The following is a 22,321-nucleotide window of genomic DNA, read 5'->3' on the forward strand; positions in this document are numbered from 1 at the left end:
TTTATTATAATGTTGAGAATATTAAATAGATTTTTAAAATAGATTGTATATAATGATTTTATTTGCTTTGAAAGAAGTTTCTGAAAAATCATTGATATATATAATATATTATTTTGCTCATATATATGAGTAATATAATATGTGTATAAATATATCACAATAGTTCCTTCCTGCCCTCAGCAGAGAAAATAAGTTGAGAACATTTATTTAAGTGTAAATTTGCTTTCTCATTGTATTTGCCATTTAATCTAAATTTAGTTTGTTTTACCTGAAAATATAATAATTATTAACTGAGGCAGGTAACTCAGAAATGCCCTGAGTAACAGCAGAGAGACCTCCTAAAAATCTGAATTATTTACAGTTCAAAACATCTAATGCAGTGTTCATCATTAACAATAACATAGAGTAAAATGTATAATAGAAATTAATCCATAATCCATAATCTCAGTACCCTATTACAATTCTTTTCATTTTCTAGAAAAAAATTTTGTTTACAATCTTTTCTATCTTTAACCTACTTTAATTAAAATGATTTTTCTTTAAAAATTGTTATAGGATTTATATCACTACTTCTTAAACAACTCACCTTCTCTACTTGTTTTGAATTCTTTAATTATGTTTTTAGCTATAATTATTTCTATAATCTCTGATTCTATTATAAAATTATTTTAATAACTTTTGATCAGGTTCATAGATAAAGCTTATTCTCATACCAAGTTGCCCTCTTATAAAATCCTGTTGAGATACTGGTGAAATTAAGTTAAGTTTACAAATTTAATTGTTAAGGATTTATCTAAAAAGTTTAAAATAACATCCACATTTTTACCATAAATTATATGTTTATTTATTCATTTTTATGTATTCATATACATTTATATTTTTTATCAGGCTTAAGAGTCAAAGTACATTTGCTTTTAGAAAGAACTAGGCAACTTGCATTATTTCTGCTATCCTGAGAATTCCTGAATATATAAGACAGGATTGCCTGAATTTTTAAAGTATGAAATAATTCTTGGTAAATCTGTTTCTTTACAGATTAGGTAGAAAGTTATGTAAGAAATCTATCTTTTTCATCTTCCATTTGTTCATGCCACTTATTTGTTTACTCTTTCATTCATACAAAATAAACATATGCTGGGAATTCACTACGTGCTGCAACTTCAAGGAGTTTGCAATAGAAAGCTATAATTTATGCATATATTTTAATTTTCAAATTGTTATGTATTTGGTGAGAGTTTCCCCCTCCCCACCCCCACCACTCACCTATTAAACTAATATTATTCTTTTCTAGATTGGGTTCTTCTTTTTTAGACAAGTATTTATCTTATCTGCTCTACAGACAAGGATAATATAAATTTAAGTTGATAAGAAAGCACAGCCCCAATTTGGAAGATGCAAAATTTAACATGCGTTTACTTCAGAGGTCATCAAGTTTCTCTAAGAGTGGGCCACTTTCTCTGTCTCAACTACTCAGATGCATCATTTTGGCACAAAGGAGAATACGTAAACAAATCAGCGTGGCTGTGTTCCAAGTAACCTTATTTACAAAAACAGGCAGCAGGTAGGATTTGGCCCATGGGCCTTGGTTAGCCAACCCCTGCTTTACTTACATTTTCTTAACAATTAGAGGAGACACCTGAAAAAATCATGTTTGCGTTAAATGGCCAATTTCTGCAAAAATGATAGAGAAACTTATTTAGTTTCAATATTTTAATAAAGATACTTTAAGTAACTTCAAACATTTTATTGTCTACATTTTAATCTACAAAAAGTAAATTTTATGTTGATGTGTATGAGGATTAATATGACCTTAAATAAGTGGCCTTTTTTCTCCATTTAAAAAATATTTATTAAGTGATTACTAGGATCAGTCACAGTGCTAAAGGCTGGAAATAGAAAGACAATGAAAAAAAAATTCTGTTCCTAAAACATAATGGAAACTTGGAGGATGGGACAACTAATTTTTCCCTACATGACCCAAGGAAGGCTTTATATAGAATGTGTCAGAGCCAGACAATTAGGTCTGAGTAGGAACTTCCCAGATGCAGATGCGTGGGGAAAAGCACAAGATTGGAAAAAGCTGACCTATTTGGAATGGGTAGGGATTTCAAAGTATTGAAGAACAGGAGGCTTGGAGAGTTGGGCAGAGAATAATGCTGGAAACTTCGGCTTGAGCCAAAATAGGAGTGGCTTTGAATTACAGGCTTCGACCAGTATATCTGGGTTGACAAGACGAGCTTTCCTCTTTAGAAAATACCTTAGGCTGTATTCGAGAAGACAGACTAAGGCTGGATGGAACAGGGGTCAGGGAGGTCAATTAGCAGGAGATTTCAGTGACTGAGGGGAAAAAATGAAGAATGCTTGTCAAAAGCATAAAAGAATACCTCTAGAAGGCAGCCTAAGATGGAAACTAAAATAACCCTGGTCCAGCACCAATTTTCTTCATTATGACAAGGGAAAACATATAATACTTGCAACTGCAATGTATAATCTATTAATTATAGTTTGGCAGGACAAACATATTACTGCATTTTGAAACTGGAGTTTCTCCATCTACAAATTTAACATTTTTTCCAATATACGTAGTTTTCCTGTAAAGATACATATTAATACACACACACACATACACACATTATAGTAACTACGGAGGTTTATATTTCAATATGTTTATATTTAAATATGTTATTAAGGAGAGGGAAGGAGGAAGAGAGAGAGAGATAAATAAATGAATTTATGCACATATTCATTTACCTGATCATGGCTCTCTGCATAAGCAATGCACTTTTCAAGGTAGCGCCTGTTTGTGAGCGTGTATACTATATCGCCCATGTTCCAGTCTTCATCTTTAAACTCTTTAAGTAGCTAGACACAAGAGAGAAAAATAAGCTTCTGAGTAAAGCATTACTTTTCTTATTTTTAAATCACAATCTGAAGGTATGCATTATATCAGTGCAAACTATTTGATATGCACATATTAGTCCACCCATATAGCAAAGTTATCACTGTTTAAACTTTTACGGAAATCACAGCTTTTATACAGAATGTCCAAATGACAGTGGTGTAGAGTGTGTTTGTGTGTGTGTGTGTGGTGTTTGCTTTTGTGCAGACAGTTTAATCATTATATTTTAGGATCTTTGCAGCTTTTTTTCTGTAATAACTGCCACCTCTTGATTAATGCCCACAGTAATGTTATTGCACGGCATGTCTTTCCATAACTTGTACATGGTAGAGATACACTTGTTACATTTATTTGTTTATATGAAAAAAATTAGTAAAAAGAGTGTTTCGCTTCATTTTTACAAAGTGATAAAACAACTGTTTCAAAATTTAAAGCTAATTATCATCAAACAATTACCCTCTTAACAGACCACACATTTTGTGTCTGCATTTCAATTTCTAGTCGGTGTTCAGTCTGGCTCTGTCCCTCTAACACTATACTTTTATGCAACTGAACTTGCTGAGGTTAAGCTTGTGGTGTGAGCTTAAGTTAGTAATTGCTCTCTCTTAAGTAGATACTTGCTATACATATTGACACTGCTGATCCTATCTCCTGCCCCTGAACTTTTCCCTTTATTAATCTACCACTGTGAAACTCTTGCTTTATATTGTTTTGTTTCTTCCCGCCACTCCCGACATACTATAAATTCTCTTCCTCTGTTTGTCCTATAAAGGCTGATGTTCCTCAGGATTATGTCCTAAATTTACTCTCCCTCTTTAATTCAACACACTGTCATACAATTATGAGAACATAAGCAGTTCTGATCATTGCGGTGCGAATCTTTGGGCACCAGAAGGCAGAACGTGGAAGGCAGAAGAGCAACCATCCATAGATGTTCACAGCCTAATCCACGAGAATCTTTCTAAAAAGCAGGCATGAGCGTCAAAATAAGAGAGAGATTTGAAGATGCTATACTGCTGCTTTGAAGATAGAGGAAGGAGCAATGAGCCAAGGAATATAGGCAGCTTTTAGAAGTGAGAAAAGGCAAGGAAATGGCTTCTCCCTTACAGCCTCCAGAAGAAATGCAGCCCTGTTTACACTTTGATTTTAGTCCCAGTAAAACCCATTTCATTTTTGTAACACATAGAACTGTTGTGAATTTGTGCTGTTTAAGCCACTAAGCTTGTGGTAAATTGGATATGGGAATAATAGGAAACTAATGTATAGACCTACACAAATGGGCCAGACTAATTTTTGATAAAAGGGCAACAGAAATTCAATGGAAGGTGGGCGGATGTTTCAACAAATGATGCTTAGAGAATTGGATACCCATGGGTAAAAAGAGAACGATAAAGAACCTTGAGCTAAGTCTTATATATTGCACAGAACTTAACTCAAAATGGATCATGGGCTTAAATATAAAAAATAAAAACTATAAAACATTTAGTAAAAACCATAAGAGAATCAAAAATTTCTTACACTTGATACCAAAAGAGAGACCTATACAAGGGAAAAAATGATAAACTAGCTTCATCAAAATTTTTAAAAAATTGCTCTGTGAAAAGCCAATGTGAAGAGGATGAAAGAACAAGCGTCAGACTAGGAGAAAAAAATTGTCAACCATGTACCCGGCAAAGAAGTTGAATCTAAAATATATAAAGAACCCTCAAAACTCCACAGTAAATAAACAATGCAATCAGGAAATGGTTAAAAGACATGAACAGATACCTCACCAAAGAGGATATGCAGGAGGCAAATAAGCACATGTTTGGTATCCAGCATCATAAACCATTTGAAAAATAATAAAACCACAATGAGATGTCACTACACACTGATTATAATAGCTAAAATAAAACATAGTGACAACACCAAATGCTGGTGAGGATGTATAGAGGCAGGTCTCTCAAACATCACTAGTCAGAATGTAAAATGTTACAGCTACTTTGGAAAACAGTTTAGCAGTTTCTTAAAAAATTAAACAGGGAATTACTATATGGTTCAGTAATTGTAGTGTTTGAGCATTTATCTCATAGTTATGAAAACTTATGTTGATAAAAAATGAGTACACACATGTATACAGTAACTTTATTCATAATAGCCATAACCTGGAAGCAACCTGGATGTTTTTCAATGGGTGAATGGTTAAACTGTGGTATACCCCTGCCTTGGAATCCTATTCAGTGCTGTTGAATGTGCTGTTGATATATGCAACAAGAATGCTGGATGTAACAACATGGGAGGTTTTCTTGGATAAATCTCGAGAAAATTTTGCTAACTGAAAATGCCAATCCAGAAAGGTCACAAACTGCATGATTCCATTTATATAATATTTTTGAAATGATGAAATTATAGGAATGGAGATCTCATTCGTGGTTGCCAGGGGTTAAGGCATTATTAGAAGCAGGCAAGATGAAAATAAGTAGGTGTTACTCTAAAGGCAACATGAGGGAATCTTGTGGCAATGAATGTGTTTTGCACCTTGAGTATATCAATGTGAGTATCTTGGTTAAAAGATTGTTCTATACCTTTGCAAGAAGCTACCACTGGGGAAAACTGATGAATGAGCATACCAGATCTCACTGTATTATTTCTTACAACCGCATGTGAATCTACAATTATCCTAATATCTCAAAAATGTTTAATTAGAAAAACTATATTTATTAAAAATACTAGGTGCTCAATAAATATTTGGTGGAATTAACAGATCAATGAATGAGTTCATTAGACACATACATTACCTTAACATAAACACTTCAAAAATGATCAAATAAAATGAAAGGAAATACAGCAAATTTGGCATAGATAGTCAAATATTTGTTCAGTAATTGATTAAACTAAGAATGATATTCAAAACTAATGATTTTGAAATAATACAACTAGGAAATGATACATAATTTGCTTTTGAACAACAAAAACATGAATAAAATCTAGCATTCTAATCTAACTCATACTGTATGGGTAGACAACATCACAGGCCATATACATTCTGAGTACAGTTGTCATCTGATTTAATAACTCTTGTGTGTTTTATTGACATATAGGGAGAATGGGAGCCACTTATTAAATTGTTTTTAAATGCACCAGTTACAAAAGTAGAGGAAAATCACTATGTCTAAGGGTTTTATTGTAATACTATTTTAACTTTAGTTTTATTAACTAAGGGGGGACCCAGTTTGGTGATACAATAAGAATTTTAAATAATTACATAAAATAGAAGATGATAACTGCTTTCAGAGAATTTACAATCTAAAACAGGATGGTCATATCCTAAATTTAGGATAAAATATTTTTCTATTTGATAACTATGATTATTATAGTTATCATGTATAATAAGTTAAGTATGATACATTGCCTAATGCATTACCTTCATCATGCAACGTAATAAAATGTTTATTAGGTTAAATTTCAATTTTTTAAGCTGCCATGAATACTCAAAGAGAAAATACCTCACTTTGTGCTATTACTGACTGAAAAATAATTCTAGGTTGACGTACACCTTAAAAGATTATTGAATGTGAACAAAGAATGATTAAGGCTTTTAGCAGGAGGTTAAAAAGTAAGATTTGTCACTTGTGAGGAAAAAAAGTCTACATGAAAAAACTAGAAATAGTAAGAGATGGGGCTGATAAGGAACCTTATACCAAGGTGAGAAAATTGAAAACTACAGAATTTTTTTTGAAGTAACAAATACAAGGCTACGTTCCCATGTAGTAAAGGAGAATATTCCTTTGTTTGTATGTTTTCTAAGTAAAAATCTTTATAAAATACTTGCTTTTTGACCTGATAATGTTTAAGGAATTATTATAAATGTAGGAGCAGAAGTTATGTTGGTCCAAGTTTAATGTCACAGCTATGCATTGCACAAATTGCCCGGGGGGAAAGGAAAGACAGCTAAGAAATGATTATAGTAACCACTTCCTTAAGAGTAGGCGCTATAGTTTTTCTACTCAAAATTAAGCCCTTCTACAACTGTGGTCTCATAGCACCAGTTCATGTCTGAAATAAAGGGCTCATCAGAAAGCTATGATTATTTGTATAGATATCTGACTCCTTATATATATTCAGCCCATGAATGTCGACATGGCTGCAAAGAAATGTTCTATATTAAACCTAAGTCTACATAATGACTTTAGTCCTTTAGGCAAACATTAAATGAAAAAAAAAAAAACAAAAAACACCAAACTACTTGAACTGCCATTAAATTTAATAAAATTTTATTGATAAATGATGTGCAAAGTACCATGTACAGTTATTCATTCCTAGTGTCTGACAAATGGTAAGGACTTTTTAATGTTGAATAAAGGAATGGATGAATCCAATCCAAATTCGTTGAGGAAAAACCATACTATTAAGCAAGTACTGGGAATTAAGGAGTAACTTTTACATTAATGCATGATCTGTAGGCATAAATGAATGCTGTAATGAAGTCTAATGTGTATTAAATATAGAGCACTGAAGTTTCATATAATTGCATTGATAATGCAAAATTCCATTTATACAGCTAACATTATATTAATCATATTTTCCCTTTGCCTGAATATGTATGAATACTTTAAATCAGAACTTTTAATATTTTCAGAAGCACCTTATTAAAAAGCATAAGAATCGACAGACTAATGAAAGAATTTAATACTTCAGTTATAATATCTGTAACTAATGATCACAACTAATAAATTAAAGATAAATGAAGCAACACAGTATTCACAGAAACAAAAAATATTTACATGGACTCTTACCTGAATCCACTTATCTGGAATTGCCATGGCTAGTCGATAGTCAAAACCACCCCCTCCCTGGGAAATTGGAGAGCACAGAGCTGGCATTCCTGATACATCCTACAACAAAGAACGTCGGTTCATAATGATCAAACTTTTAGTAAATATTCTGACTGTAAAGCCCAGGTCAATAAATGAAAACAATAATAGGGGAATATATTTTTGGGCTGCTTTGGTAACATAAAAGTCGATAAAATTGTGATAGCATATCTCATTTCCTAGAAAGATTTTTGCTTAATGTTTTCACTCCAGGCAAACTTTGATCTCATGAAGCTATTTATTTCTTTTCTTCAGTATCTCCTAGAGAACACAAAATAGCAAAACTATTATTGCTAAAACATAGTTTCTTATTTTTGAACTACTGTAAAACATTTTTTATTGGTTTTGTTGCTTTCACCAAGCACAACAATACATGTGGCATAAATCTGTTATAGTTGTTCTTTCTGTATGTAGCCCTGATAGGGAGTGTATTTTTGTGAACACTAGCTTTTGATGAAATGGAATGTAGAGTTAGTACATTAACAGTGAAACAGTACAATAGCTTTTACTAGAGTAGGTTACACTTAGAAGGGGTTTTTGAGATTAGGTAGGGATTATCTTCATTTAGCAGATATAGAAACAGAGGTTTATTGAGGTGAAGGGATCTCTCAAGATAGAGAATTTTTTTTTTTTTTGACACAGAGTTTCACCCTTGTTGCCCAGGCTGGTTTACAGTGGCATGATATCAGCTCACTGCAACCTCTGCCTCCCAGGTTCAAGCAATTCTCCTGCCTCAGCCTCCCAAATAGCTGGGATTACAGATGTCCACCACCATTCTCAGCTAATATTTTTTATATTTTTGATAGAGATGGGGTTTCATCATGTTGGCCAGGCTGTTCTCGAACTCCTGACCGTTCGAGACGGGAGTCCGAACTCCCATCTCGGCCTCCCAAAGTGCTGCGACAACAGGCACGAGCCACCATACCCAGTCGAGAGAGAGGATTCTTAATAGTAGAGCCGGATTCAGATATCAAGCTTTTTGACAGGGGGTCCTTTCTACTCTAGACAATTAGTATCCAATAATTAATCAAATAAATAAAAGTAATTTAAAAATGGGTTTCAAAGATTGGTACAGGGACCCAGATGTAACAAAAGATATTATTAAGACAACTTTAGGAAAATATGTGCTAAGTATTATCAATTCTAATTCCACAATATCTTTCAAATAAGTTACTTTCCTTTGCTCCATTACCACAACCACAATCTTATTTAATCTTCATTACTGCTTGCCTAGACCATATCCAAATGGCATTCCCCATCTCTACCTACTCTTTATACTAACTGCTGCCAAATTCATATCTTATGAGACAGTCCGCTCCTATTACTGCCCTTCAATGGATTTCAATAGCCAACAATAGAAAATTCAAATTCCTTAGCTTAAGATTCGATTCAACAATTACACATTAAGCATTTACTATATGATTTACTATCCAATTAGCTACTCCCCTACTCCCTGTTATAGTGTAAGATCCATGAGGGCAAGAGTTTATAGTTGTTGTTCACCGATATACCCCAAGAATCTAGACTAGTTTAGTAATACTTGGCACAAGCAGGTTATTCAGTAAGTATCTGTTGAGTGAATGAGTGAGGTGCTCTGAGGGATTAAAAGATAAGACATAATATCTGACTTTCAAAGATTAATAAACTAGGACCTAAATACACACAAACATAATTATGAAATGACCATGTGATGTAGTTGTGATCATTAACTAAAGTGCACAGAAAGTGAAATGGAAAGACATCTTTCCACCATTATTTCCTACTATTTCATTTTAATTACTAAGTACTTCGGCCACTTTGAAATATTCCCTCTTGCATGTACTTGTTACGAGCTTTTCTACATCTGTCAATGCCCAAAGTCTTCCTTAGATTATGACCCTTACTTCCTATAAAAGACTATCACATACCATAGGCTCTCTGAGACTCAGGTCAAATGCTTCTTCTTTTTTTTTTTTTTCTTATGGAAGGAAGGTATAAGTAAATATATTATATGGTAGAATACATCCATAAGAAAATAAAATGTTTGCCAGTAATCTTATTTCTGCATAGTTCTTCATGGTTTATAAAGTAGAAAAAAGATCAGTAGAAAAGAAGCCATTTCAATCATTCTATTTATCAAAATATAAGTCATATTTCCAGAGACAGGATTGGATAAATATGCATTAAATATCAGGCACCATATTAGGAACTAGAATTACAGACACAATGCCTTCTGAAAAGAGTTTTGAAAGACCAAACTGTCAAGAATGACTGGTGATGGACTGGTATTAAAGATCAAGATGAATTTTCTCAAGAAAATATTAAGGCATGTTCTGTATCCAGTCCCAATGTTGTTTTAGGAAATAGAATCTGCTAAGAAAAACATATGGTAATCATGAAACCCAGTCATCCCATAGACATATTTTTTTTGGATAAACATAGAATTGAATCCTTTTGAAAAGCCTGAAACCTATATTTGTCCCTTAAGTCTTCTCAAAAAAAAGTATCAAAGAACTGAAGCTCACCAAATCATGGCATGCAATGAGATGCCAGACCAGTCATTCCTCATGATTGCTTCCTTACCCCTCTCTAGTTCTGTTTTCTTACACATTGTTACATTTATTTCTTATTATATAAACCTCTAATTTTAGTTGGTAAGAGAGATGGATTTGAGACTGATCAAAGCCTTCTTCTACGGCAATAATCATTGTCTCCGTGATTGGCTTTCTGTGCAGCAAGCAGCAGGACCTAGACTAAACCCCTGGTGATTTGGTAACAATCATATAGTCTTGACTCCTAAATCTGACTTCTAGAAAGCTGCCTCATTAATGCATATGAGTTGTTTCAGCCCTGCTTTTGAAGGTGGAAAGTTTGTGACTGTTCTTTTAAAATTTTTAAGAAAAAAAAAGGTAAATCATAAAGGTCATCAAAATAAACATACTCTAAATATAAAACAATTGATGCCTATTCATATGGCATATGAAAACGATTCTGTGTTTGGGATGAAATTAAAATAGTTCTAATTTTTTACTATCTAAAGAGCACTTATAACCATTCCAGAGGGAAAATACATCAATCAAAAATGTTTTAATTAATATAGCAAATATAATAATGTAAAATGGTAGATAAACTTGAGCAAAATAAGGTTTCAATTTTTGTAATTGTCATTATAAATAAATTCATATTTCTACTAAAGGAATTTAAATAAAATTACATTGCTTATTCGTTCAAATACATTCCTTTTCTTAAAAAAAAAAAAAGTTCATGGGGATCAATTCTACATTTGGAAGAGACTCCCACTAGACAGAAAAGTGACGTATTGAAATTGAAGTAGTTTTCAATTTAAGTGGAATAAATTGAAGGCACATCTTTTTTTTAAAAAAAAAATCTAAAACCAAGTAATATAAAGTAGGCTAAAGTCTCAAAGTTTCATTGGTAGAAACACTGATAATCAGACCAGAGCTCCCTAGATGATGAAACTATTTTACTTGAAATGAATGGAAAGATCAATGTAACAATTTTAACTTTCATGTATTAAATCATTGCTTCTTTTTCTTCAGTACCCACTTTTGATTTGTGCTGTCATTAATTGTTTGTAGCAATTTGTCATTTGTAATATCTCTGCTTTGGATTGCCATAAATATCATTGACAAAATAATTAATTTTTTGATGTTTGACATATAAAATTCAAATATACATAAGGCAAAAGTTTAAAATATACTCTGATTGATGTTAAAGATATTCAGCACAAAAAAGATTAGCACAAGTATTAGTAAGGTGCTATGATCAAACGTAGGTAGGTCATGACTGTGAAATAATACTGGGTGTCTAAATTGTATGGTAGGTTGTTTGTTTTTCAATTGTACATAAGAACGAATTTCAGGAATTTAGGGCTACTGCTTTATTCCCAGAAAATACTTAAAAAGTAAAATGCCTGAAGGGAATAAAACTATTCTCCTCTATCCAAGCGGTGAAATCGTACCATTTATAAAATTGGAGATTTCTGATTTTGAGAAATGGTGGATATAAAAACAGTCTATACAAAAAATAAATACTACAGGAAGGAGACTATTCCATTTCATGCCAATAAGCTAAACACCAACAATGTAAAAACACACCTTAATTCTAACTCTTTTTAACAGTAGTCTTACTATTTTTATATGTCAACCACTATACTTTGTATAGAACAGTTTTAACATGCTAAATTCAATTTTAATAATAATTCCTAGTTAGAGAACTTAGAAAACCAGAGGGATTTTAGCACTAAATCTAAATTAGCATAAGCATTTAACAAACTTCTTAATTTATCACATTTATCACCAAGAGGGGAATTGTCAATTATGCATATATGGAATTATATCATTACAGTGCAGCTTTGGGACAGTTAATCATGAACCTTCAAGAATCATGAATAACTAGTGAACATTTGGCAATCTGAGAGCAATAACACAAACAAGAAAGGTAATCACATCAGAACAAGAAAGGCTTCAGAGAAGCTTGCAGGCAGCGATCCATCCTATCTTTAATGATTGAGCCAAAAAAGAAAAAAATAATAATAAATGGACAGACACACATTAATATTCAATTCTTTTCTCTGCTGAAGGTCTCATAGCGAAGGGCCTGTCCACTGATTAGGACATTTAACTCTCCAACCACTGGCATTTTCTTTTTTAACAATAGAATGGTGACAAGTAATTAGTATACATTATCTTCTAATAGGGAAACAGTGAATTCTAAATAATGTGCCACCCATACAAGATAGCTGCACTATACTCAGGGTAGAATTTCATTTACGCAATTATTGACAACATGAGATTGATTAATCAAATACTGTATGCTGACAAAATACTCTCTATTAAAGGGGGTCAGAAGGTAAGACTTCACTATGGCTTTACCTCAGCTATTGTTATAGAATCGGGACACAGCGTGTGAACCAAATGATTTGCCAACATGAGGTAAGTCAAGGCATCTTCATCTACTTGTAGTCCGAAATATTCACTGTAATCACCTGAGAAACCTTGACCTTAGAAAAAGAAAATCAATACGGATATATTATATTAACAAGCAAGTCTTAACTCTGCACAAATACATTCACCAATTAGTTTGTTTATATGAATTTTGTTATTGTAGCAGTTTAATAACATAAGCATCAGCAAATATACTGACTTAGAAAAGTACTACATGTCAACATTCAGAGTTCAGACAATTCTGCAAATCAATTTTGTTTGACAAATGCACACGCATGAGAAAAACAAAGCACTTTAAAGATTTAATTTAATTTTAGCTAAATTATATGGCAAAAAAGTGAAATCATACTAAAGGGAATTCTAAATATCAAATAATTGTCAATACATTTTCTGTCACATTAAGATGTTAATGTTAGTTTGTATTAGATCCCTCTGAGGTAAGGAAAAGAAAATAGGAAAACCATCATAAAACTGAGACATAATATTTATATATTATTTCAAACACGCACTTCAATTTATGCAATATGGAGTTCCCTACGATAAAGAGATTATATATTCTCAAACTTCCTCCTACCTCCTCTTCTCTCACATCCTAACTTTGGTTGGTTATAGTATAGTTCACTTACTTGGGTTATACCATTTACTTTCTATTCTTTCAGTAATTTACTCTTATTGTTATAATAAAATCAAATTTGTGCTCAATATCAGCCTTTTACCGTTTCTCTACATCTAAGTTCTATTGATTTTTTTTTTCTCAGTTTGCCGGATTCTATCACTGAGGGATATTTTCAAGTATAATTATGGAAGTCTTATACTTCAAGTTCTTTCATGTTTATATTTCAGCAGCAATATAACTACCAAGTTTCTCATTTTTGATGCTGTCGTTCTTTAATTTTAAAATATTTAATTGACAAATAAAAATTGCATATATTCAAGGTTTCCAAGGTACTGATTTGATATTGGCATACATTGTGTACTGATTACTATACTCAAATTGACACATCTGTCACCACCCATAGTTACCACGTGTATGTGTGTGTGCGCGCGCGTGTGTGTGTGTTAAGGATACTTAAAGTTGGCTCTCATCAAATACCAAGTAATATTATTAACTATAGTTACATTAGATTCCGCCTAGCTTATGCACCTTAAAACGAAAGTGTGCCCTTTGACCAACATCTCTCCATTTCCTCCACTCCTCAGCCCCTGGCAACCATCATTCAACTAGCAAATGTTTGAGTCACACTTTGTAAGAATTTGGCAGACATTGCTTCTGTAAATAGAATACTATGAGTCCAACCATTTTTTTTTTCATGCATGCAAGTAAATTGCAGGTAAATTCATGACCTCCTGATAAATTTCCCTTTATTACTGAGTTTATAAATCAAATACTGTGTCTTGATATTAACTGCCTTATCTCAACTTTTCTGGTATTCTATTTGATCTTCTGCTGTGTGGTTTCAGGGATTTTGTTTGTTGCTTTCTCTGTCATTCCAAGGAAGAAAAAAATGTTAAACAATTCAGAATGTTTTTCTTTAACCATTTCTTGGATTCTGTATCTATAAAAAGCACATCCCATATCCATAAACTTTGGTTCATTTATCTAATACCACAAATTCTTGGAAGATATTCCTCTCTCGGTGAGGTAGTTTCTGCAGGGGCACGTAGGTGTTTAAATCTAGGAAAAGATTTTTCTTAACTTTTGCCTTTGCATACCGTAAGTCAGCTTCCCCGAAACTGGAAAATGGATATCAATAAAATCTGTTGTGTTTTACAGATTCAACTTCTTTCCCAGGAACATTTCAAGCGGGCAGCATCATGAGTAAGATCAAGCAGTAGCACACTTTGAATGTTTAGCTTCTTTCCTTGGCAGTCACTTTTCAAGATTTACAGTCACATTTTTCACCCCCTTTGTTGTTTTTTTTTTTCTGTTTATTGCTAGTGAACCTTTGGCCATTAAAAAATAATAATAATTGGCCGGGTGTGGTGGTTCACTCCTGCAATCCCAGCACTTTGGGAGGCCAAGGCGGGCAGATCACCCGAGGTCAGGAGTTTGAGACCAACCTAGCCAACAGGGTGAAACCCCGTCTCTATTAAAAAAATACAAAAATTAGCCGGGTGTGATGACGGGCACCTGTAATCCCAGCTACTCGGGAGGCTGAGGCAGAAGAATTGCTTGAACCCAAGAGATGGAGTTTGCAGTGATCTGAGTTCACACCACTGCGCTCCAGCCTGGGCAACAGAACAAGACTCTGTCTCAAGAACAATAATAATAATAATAATAATAATAATAATAATAATAATTGTTCCCATGTCATCTATTGAGGGATTAGTATTCTGTGATTCTACTTCTTTGTACAACTTTTAAGGTGAGAGTCTGATAAATATTTTTAATTTCAAATTAATTTATAATTTAATTTTAACCAGGTAAATCTGCAATTAAAATACATATTTTATTCAATGTGTAATATGTAAAAACCTATGCATTCACAACTGTTCTCATCTATTATTTTTTATTTTCATTGGAAGTGCTGTAGTGTTCACATCCTGAGAGTGTTACACTAAATGGTTTCCTCAAAAAAATTTTAAGCTACACACGAATTATAGCATATTCAGCAGATATATTTCAAAGGAAATGATTACCTTTTGTTTACTTATAAAATGTACTTATAATCTACCTTTTGCCAAAATGGGATAATAAATTACTACAGTGAAAGCATATGTAATGGAACTAATAAAAATCAAGACACCAGTAATGGCTATTGCAGCTTCTGCAATTAACCCCAAACCTGATTATATCAGGTTACCTACCCACTCCATGGTGATGATAAAGCATGGACGTAACACCATCAAAACGAAATCCATCAAAGCGATATTCTTCCAACCACCATCTTATGTTTGACAGAAGGAATCTTAAAACTTCCCAGCTAAAATATAAGAGAAATATGTATTTAAGCAAAATGTGAAGAGCATTTTCCTTAACTGTTATAAATGTTTGCTATTAACTAAAATTATAGGGCTCTATCTCAAGAATCATAATGTTCAAGAAACATAACATATATAAAAGTCACAAAACTAACAAGAATCTCAGTTGGTTGATGAAACTCATTCTAAAAGGAAAATTATTAATTTTTATAGTCCACAAAGTCACTTAATATCTAAGAAAATTTAGGGAAAACATTTTTTAACATGAACTCCAAAACCAGAGACCCTGCCTTATTCAATGCTGTGTTCTCAGCAACCGGAAAAGTGATTACTACATAGTAGTGCTCGAAAAAAGCAAAGGAATAAAATCTATTACCAGTCCCTGAATTTTTAAAAAGGCTTTTCATGTAATATAAACATAATTATGTGATTTTTCTCCTTTCAGAAAATGCATTTTCATTATCAGTAGAAAAAGTACTTTCAATGACTTTTTGTTTAAAATATTTCCTCATGCTACAATTTCAAATAGATATGATTCAGAATAAAAAGTAAAAGATAAAAACAGAAAATCAACCACATGGTAAGCAATATTACATTGACTAGACTGTTGTTTCCTGAAGGTAAAAAAAGAAAACCTAATTACCAAAAACCACATGTGTAATAAAGTACAAAGTTTTATGAGTTTAAGAGTCCTACATCCATAAAAAGAGAGGGAAAACAAAGAAACTGTGTAACTCAATTAAAAACACCACACGAAACAAGTCTGTTTTGGACAATTGAAATAAAGGCATCATCAATTAGTATTTTCTTTAGTCATATAGTTATGGTTGAGTTCTCTATCTTATTATAACTGTGGTTTTAAGACTTTAATACCTCATTTAGTTTAATGACAAAGCTCCGTAATAGTGTACACAAATCTTTACCCCAGTCGAAATTTATGTATTTTTAAAACCTTCCATATATTAAAGAATAATCTGACATAAATGAAGATTAAGTCATCAAAATTAACTTCAGAATTGTAAATCCAAACTTTGGGGAAAGATGAGTGTTGTTAGTAATTAACTGTTTTAAATAAGTTACTTTGAGTTTTGAAAATTTACTAAGTTACAAAAAAAAGAAAAGAAAAGAAATCCAAGCAATCTAATAGATATAAAAGGGAGACAGGAGGTTCAAGATTTTAAGGTCAAGCAACCTTGAACGTAGTATTTGCTTATGATTCTATAATTCCATGTTCATACGGTTTAAGGGGGAAATCCTGTTTAACAGAAGAAATGAATAGAAACAAGGAGATATAATAGAACTGTATAAAATCAAAATCACTCTATTTTGCATAGGAATTTTCATTACCATATTGTTTATAGTTTTCTTATAATTAATAAATTTTATTTTTCAGAGTTTTAGATTCACAGCAAAATTGAAAGGAAGATACAGAGAGTTCCCTGTCCCCAAGCATATGTCGATATTTTGTAACAAGTTTGCTATATGAGAATTTCAGAAAGAAGACTTGAATAAAATTGCATACAAATAATCCTTTGAAAATAATTTTTTGAAAAGAATATACTCTTCTAAGTAAAGGGAAAGATAAGTGAATTATATTGCAATTCAGTGAAACACAGAAGAGGGAAAGGATGTGAACCTGATCACTGAATAGAAAGAATTGCCCAGTGTCACAGCAGGTTTCACTAAAGTCAAAGGTAATGCAAGTCCTGTTGATTCCTTTTACTACAATATTTAATCTATTCTACTCTTGACCAAAACAGGAAATAAACTGTGTTTAAAATATTAAAATAAAAAGACACATTTGGGAATAACTATGTTAGTAGACAGATTCTTAGCGTGTATGAACAACAAAAAAATTCCTGTGATAATCAGAAAAGAAACAATAGTGACAATGGAGCACCTAATTAAAAAGTTCTCATGAGTCAGAAACTGTATTCTATTCTTCAGATCTCTGAAATACTCTTACACATTGTCTGAAAATCATAAAGTCTTTTAAAAACTACTACAAGATTAAAGTGATAAGTCAAATTTCTAGTGCTTTTAATTTCTTTTATATTTTATGAATCATTAATGAAATACAATTAGACAAAATTTTATGAGAGTAAACTATGTAGGACAAAATAGTAAAGAATAAAAATTTAGAAATTTTATTTTTTAACCAAATATCAGGAAATGGATCTAGGAAAAAGCCAAATATAAAATTTAAAATTAGTAGCAGCAAGTGCAAAGCAAAAGTTAAAAGTATTAATTCTCTGGCTAAATCAATTTTCTTTTTTTTTTATTATACTTTAAGTTTTAGGGTACATGTGCACAACGTGCAAGTTAGTTACATATGTATACATGCACCATGTTGGTGTGCTGCACCCAGTAACTCATCATTTAACATTAGGTATATCTCCAAATGCTATCCCTCCCCACTAAGTCGATTTTCTAAAACTAGATTATTTGTATCAGTTATGCAAAAAATAACTAGTCTTATAAGGGTAACATTTTATAAATAACTAGCCTTTGTTGCATAAGAAAAAATGAATTGTCAGTTTCTAAGGATAGTAGTCTTAGTTATGCTATGTTAAATTTTCTGCACAAAAGCACAACCTTTTTGTATATAATTATAAAATACTTAGGACACATTACTGGAGAAAAAACTTCTTCCCTAATCATTTTGTGTCACAGATACCCAGACCTCAAAATCAAGTGGAAGATTCTCAAATATACATTAAAGATCCAAGTATGTAAGGACATCCAGCAGAGGTACCCTGTTCTGCACCCTACCCTCCAGCAGTCACATGGAGAATGAAAACAATAATCTCATACAGGAATGAACTAGATCACTGAATCTAAGATTTGTCTTTGAAATAGAGCAAGCTTAAAGAATACGTCACCAGTGAAAATACTGATTTCTGAAAGATGTTCAATATTATTTCTACTCTCATAATTTCCAAATTCAAAGCTCATAAATTCCATTTTTCCTTTTTTGGGGTGTTGAGAGAAAGAGGAGTTATGAATTATTCCAGATTGTGACCGAATTAGAAATATTGTTCAGTGTTCTCTCTAGTAGTAAATGAACTGAATCACCTCAACTGAATGGTTTGCCTTGAGTCAGAGTATGACAATGTCTGGTAAAAAGTACAATAAAAAAGGCAATTTACTTTTTCTACCTCAAAATGGCATCAAACAGCCCATAACACAGTTGATATATCCAGTTGATTAGAATCTCATAAAAATATACAGCAGAATTTAAGACACAGTTTTATTTTGGTGCGTTCCAACAGACAAGCCAGGACTTAGATTACTCCATTGGCTTACAGCTTTTATAGCCTGTCTTTACAAACCACTTACTGTCCAGAAGCCTAATTTCTGAACAATTGGAGGATCTAGATGCTAACTTTTAGATGGTGATGTCAAATATATATATATATCTCAAAAATATATATATATCTCAAAAAATATATATATATCTCAAAAATATATATATATATCTCATTGGTCACAATGAATGTGTTTAAGAAGTAACCCATTTTAGCTCTTAGCTTTATATCTTAAAGTAATTAACACATATATTAGAAACTAGCACTGTGCTATTCACACTGTGCATAGTCAATTGATTAGCACACTCCCAATTTATTTTTTGGAGCAAAACAAAATCTGTAATATCCAGAAAAAAAATAATGAAATGCAGTTGACTTTCTTTTGAATCATAAACCACTAAAAAAATGTTTAAGTCAAAGGTGCCTAATATAGAAACTGAATACATCGATGGATAATACATACATTTAAGGATTTCTGGCAATCAAAACAATCATGATTCTAATTGGCTTAGATGTCTGAAATATTCAACCTGTAATCAAGTAATGAGGATTTATTAAGGAAATTTTGTCACACACAGATAATTCCAATATTAAGGTTTTTAGGAAAATCCCTAAAATCAAAAACTGTTGATTGTCTTACATTCTGCCAATAATCTTTATAATGAAACATAGACAAATTTTCTCAGTGAGCAACTATAATCAAATATAATGACATTTATTTAATGACGTTACATTTTGTAATCCAAGCTTATTTGCCTAATGTTCTATTTATTTGTGGTCCAAAAATACCTCTGAGATTTTCAAAATTTGCAACTTAGTTCACTGGATGCTAATATTGTATATTAATAAATAAGGGACATTATTAAGCAATGGCTAAATATCAAAAAAATATAAAGGAAAAAATGATGTTCCTCTTAGATATTCCATAGGCTTTTAGGCTGAATGGGTATTAAACAGTACATCATAAAACCACGAATCAAAAACCTCATGTTTTGATCTATGTATTTCAATCGAGGCAGTAGATTGTGAGGAAAAATGAGAAAGATATAGAATGCCAAAAAAAGTCTCAAATTATAATAAAAATGACATTTTTACAAAGGTATTCTAAAATGTCAATGTTTAATATAATAACAGGTAACATCAAACTACCTGGTTTATTTTTAAAAATTAAAAGAATTAATCAATTTTAATTAAATTAACCAACAATTAAAAATATTATGTTTTGCTCATAATTTGTATAAGTTACATTACAAACTCAGCCAACTGGAATTAAGAGAAAACTTGAAATGATTGAAAAGTAGTAATTCATATCTAGTAGTAGATAACAGTATCATCAATAATAAAGTGTATCTGGATTTTAGACACGAGAATTATATAGAGGCTATTGTATATATTAATTTCAAATACTGTTAGATAATGAGTAGCACAAAACTAGTGAGACAAATTGTTCATTCAACTACTAAAAATTTGTAATAATAGAAATTTCAGAATGTAGGTAATTATAAATTATGGTTTTGAAGTTTTCTTTTCAATATCACATAATTTTCTGGATTTTATTCTGTGCAACTTTATTTTATGTAAATTAATATATTGTTTAATCAGATTATATCCACTGAGCTCCAGTTATCTATATCCATTAACAAAATAAAGCATTTTCTTCCCATAAGGCCTAAATTGTACTTAGCATATTAAATACTTTATTAAAATTAACTCTATTTGTATTATATGTAATTCCAATCAGGTATTCTCTAGGAAATAAGTAGAAAAGGATGATATGGTGCTTTTAAGGCTAAATGATTCCAATTAGACTTTTACTAAAAAATAAAATACTTGAGAAATTTCCAAGTCATGTTCTTCTCTAATTTAACCTGCATTCTTAAAAATTGGTTATCTGCCAAGTAAGATTCGCAAAAGGCAAACCTGAAGTGTCTGTGACTGTGAGTGTATGTACATAAAGTGTGTGTGTGTGCTTGTGTGCGTGTGTGTGTGTGTAGGAATTGACAGTGGACAGCAGTGAGAACAAAAGTGAAGGCTATTAGTCTGATATGATGGAAAACGACAAGTGTAAAAGAAAAAATAACCCACTCTAATAGAGCACACCTATGTAAACTTAGATGGGAGAGCCTACTACTACACACCTAGGCTATATGGTATATAGCATATTGCTCCTAGGCTACAAACCTGTATAGCATGTTACTGTACTGAATACTGGAGGCAATTGTAATGCAAGGGTAAGTATTTGTACATCTAAACAGAAAAGGTACAGTAAAACACAGTATTATCATCTTATGAGATCACCATCTTATATGTGGTAGCTTGTTAAAATGTCATGTGGTACATGACTGTACATACATACAGACATAGGTATATACACACACACCCATGTTTTTCAAACAAGTTTAAAAAATTCTACCTTATCTATAAAATAAAGCTAATGACTAGTTCAAATCAAGTGGCAGTGACTTGAACATAGGTAATATACATCATGACAAATGTCATATTAATACCGTAATTGGTAATCAGCTTTAAAGAGCTTATTTTAAAGGTAAAAGTTTGGAAACATTAACAATTCATATACTCCTTTTTCATTTTTCCCTTCTGATTTATTTCTAATAGATTAACTATCATATTTAGATAAGCGATTGGCTGGGTGCAGTGGCTCATGCCTGTAATCCCAGCACTTTGGGAGGCCAAGGCGGGTGGATCACGAGGTCAAGAGATCAAGATCATCCTGGCCAACATGGTGAAACCCCATATACAAAATTTATCTGGGCATGGTGGTGCATGCCTGTAGTCTCAGCTACTTGGGAGGCTGAGGCAGGAGAATTGCTTGAACCTGGTAGGTGGAGGTTGCAGTGAGCCGCAATTGTGCCAATGCACTCCAGCCTGGTGACAGAGTGAGACTCCATCTCAAAAACAAACAAACAAACAAATAAATAAATAAATAAATGACTAAATAAGCTATTATAGTAATTTTATGATTGAAAAAATACACCCCTCGATTTGATAATTTCCCATTATCTCACTTAAATTTATAATTATGTGTATGTATTTATTTACTTATATTTAGCCAGTTTTATTTTAAATGATGACTTGAGGCAACTTACAGAGATACATACATCTAAACAGTATCAGCCTCCCAAAGTGCTGGGATTATAGGCCTGAGCCATGGTGCTCGGCTCTAATCAGCATAAAAAATAAATTAGAATAAAGATCTTATACAAACATAAAGTATCTGGGAACTGATTTTTATTCCAGTCTGAAACAATTATTTTACAGACTACTGACTTTAAATATACTACAACAGGATTTTCCTTCACTATCACCTCAGAACAACATTTTAGGACAATATTCAAGGAAAACACTATTATAATGTATATAAAGATGTAGATA

General features: G+C 32.1%; 1 protein-coding gene across 1 annotated transcript in view; it reads right to left on the bottom strand.

Moving 5' to 3' along the window:
• The window catches only part of GBE1 (1,4-alpha-glucan branching enzyme 1), a 276,829-nt gene that overhangs the window by 91,076 nt on the left and 163,432 nt on the right, over positions 1–22,321 (bottom strand). The window contains exons 9-12 of the mRNA XM_055110157.2: positions 15,507–15,622; positions 12,627–12,754; positions 7,675–7,773; positions 2,752–2,862 (exon numbers count right to left, since the gene is read on the bottom strand). Of these exons, the coding sequence (XP_054966132.1) occupies positions 2,752–2,862; positions 7,675–7,773; positions 12,627–12,754; positions 15,507–15,622 (454 nt within the window). The remainder of the gene's footprint in view (positions 1–2,751; positions 2,863–7,674; positions 7,774–12,626; positions 12,755–15,506; positions 15,623–22,321) is intronic.

This window comes from Pan paniscus, chromosome 2 (assembly GCF_029289425.2).
Source record: "Pan paniscus chromosome 2, NHGRI_mPanPan1-v2.0_pri, whole genome shotgun sequence".
Lineage (NCBI taxonomy): Eukaryota > Metazoa > Chordata > Mammalia > Primates > Hominidae > Pan > Pan paniscus.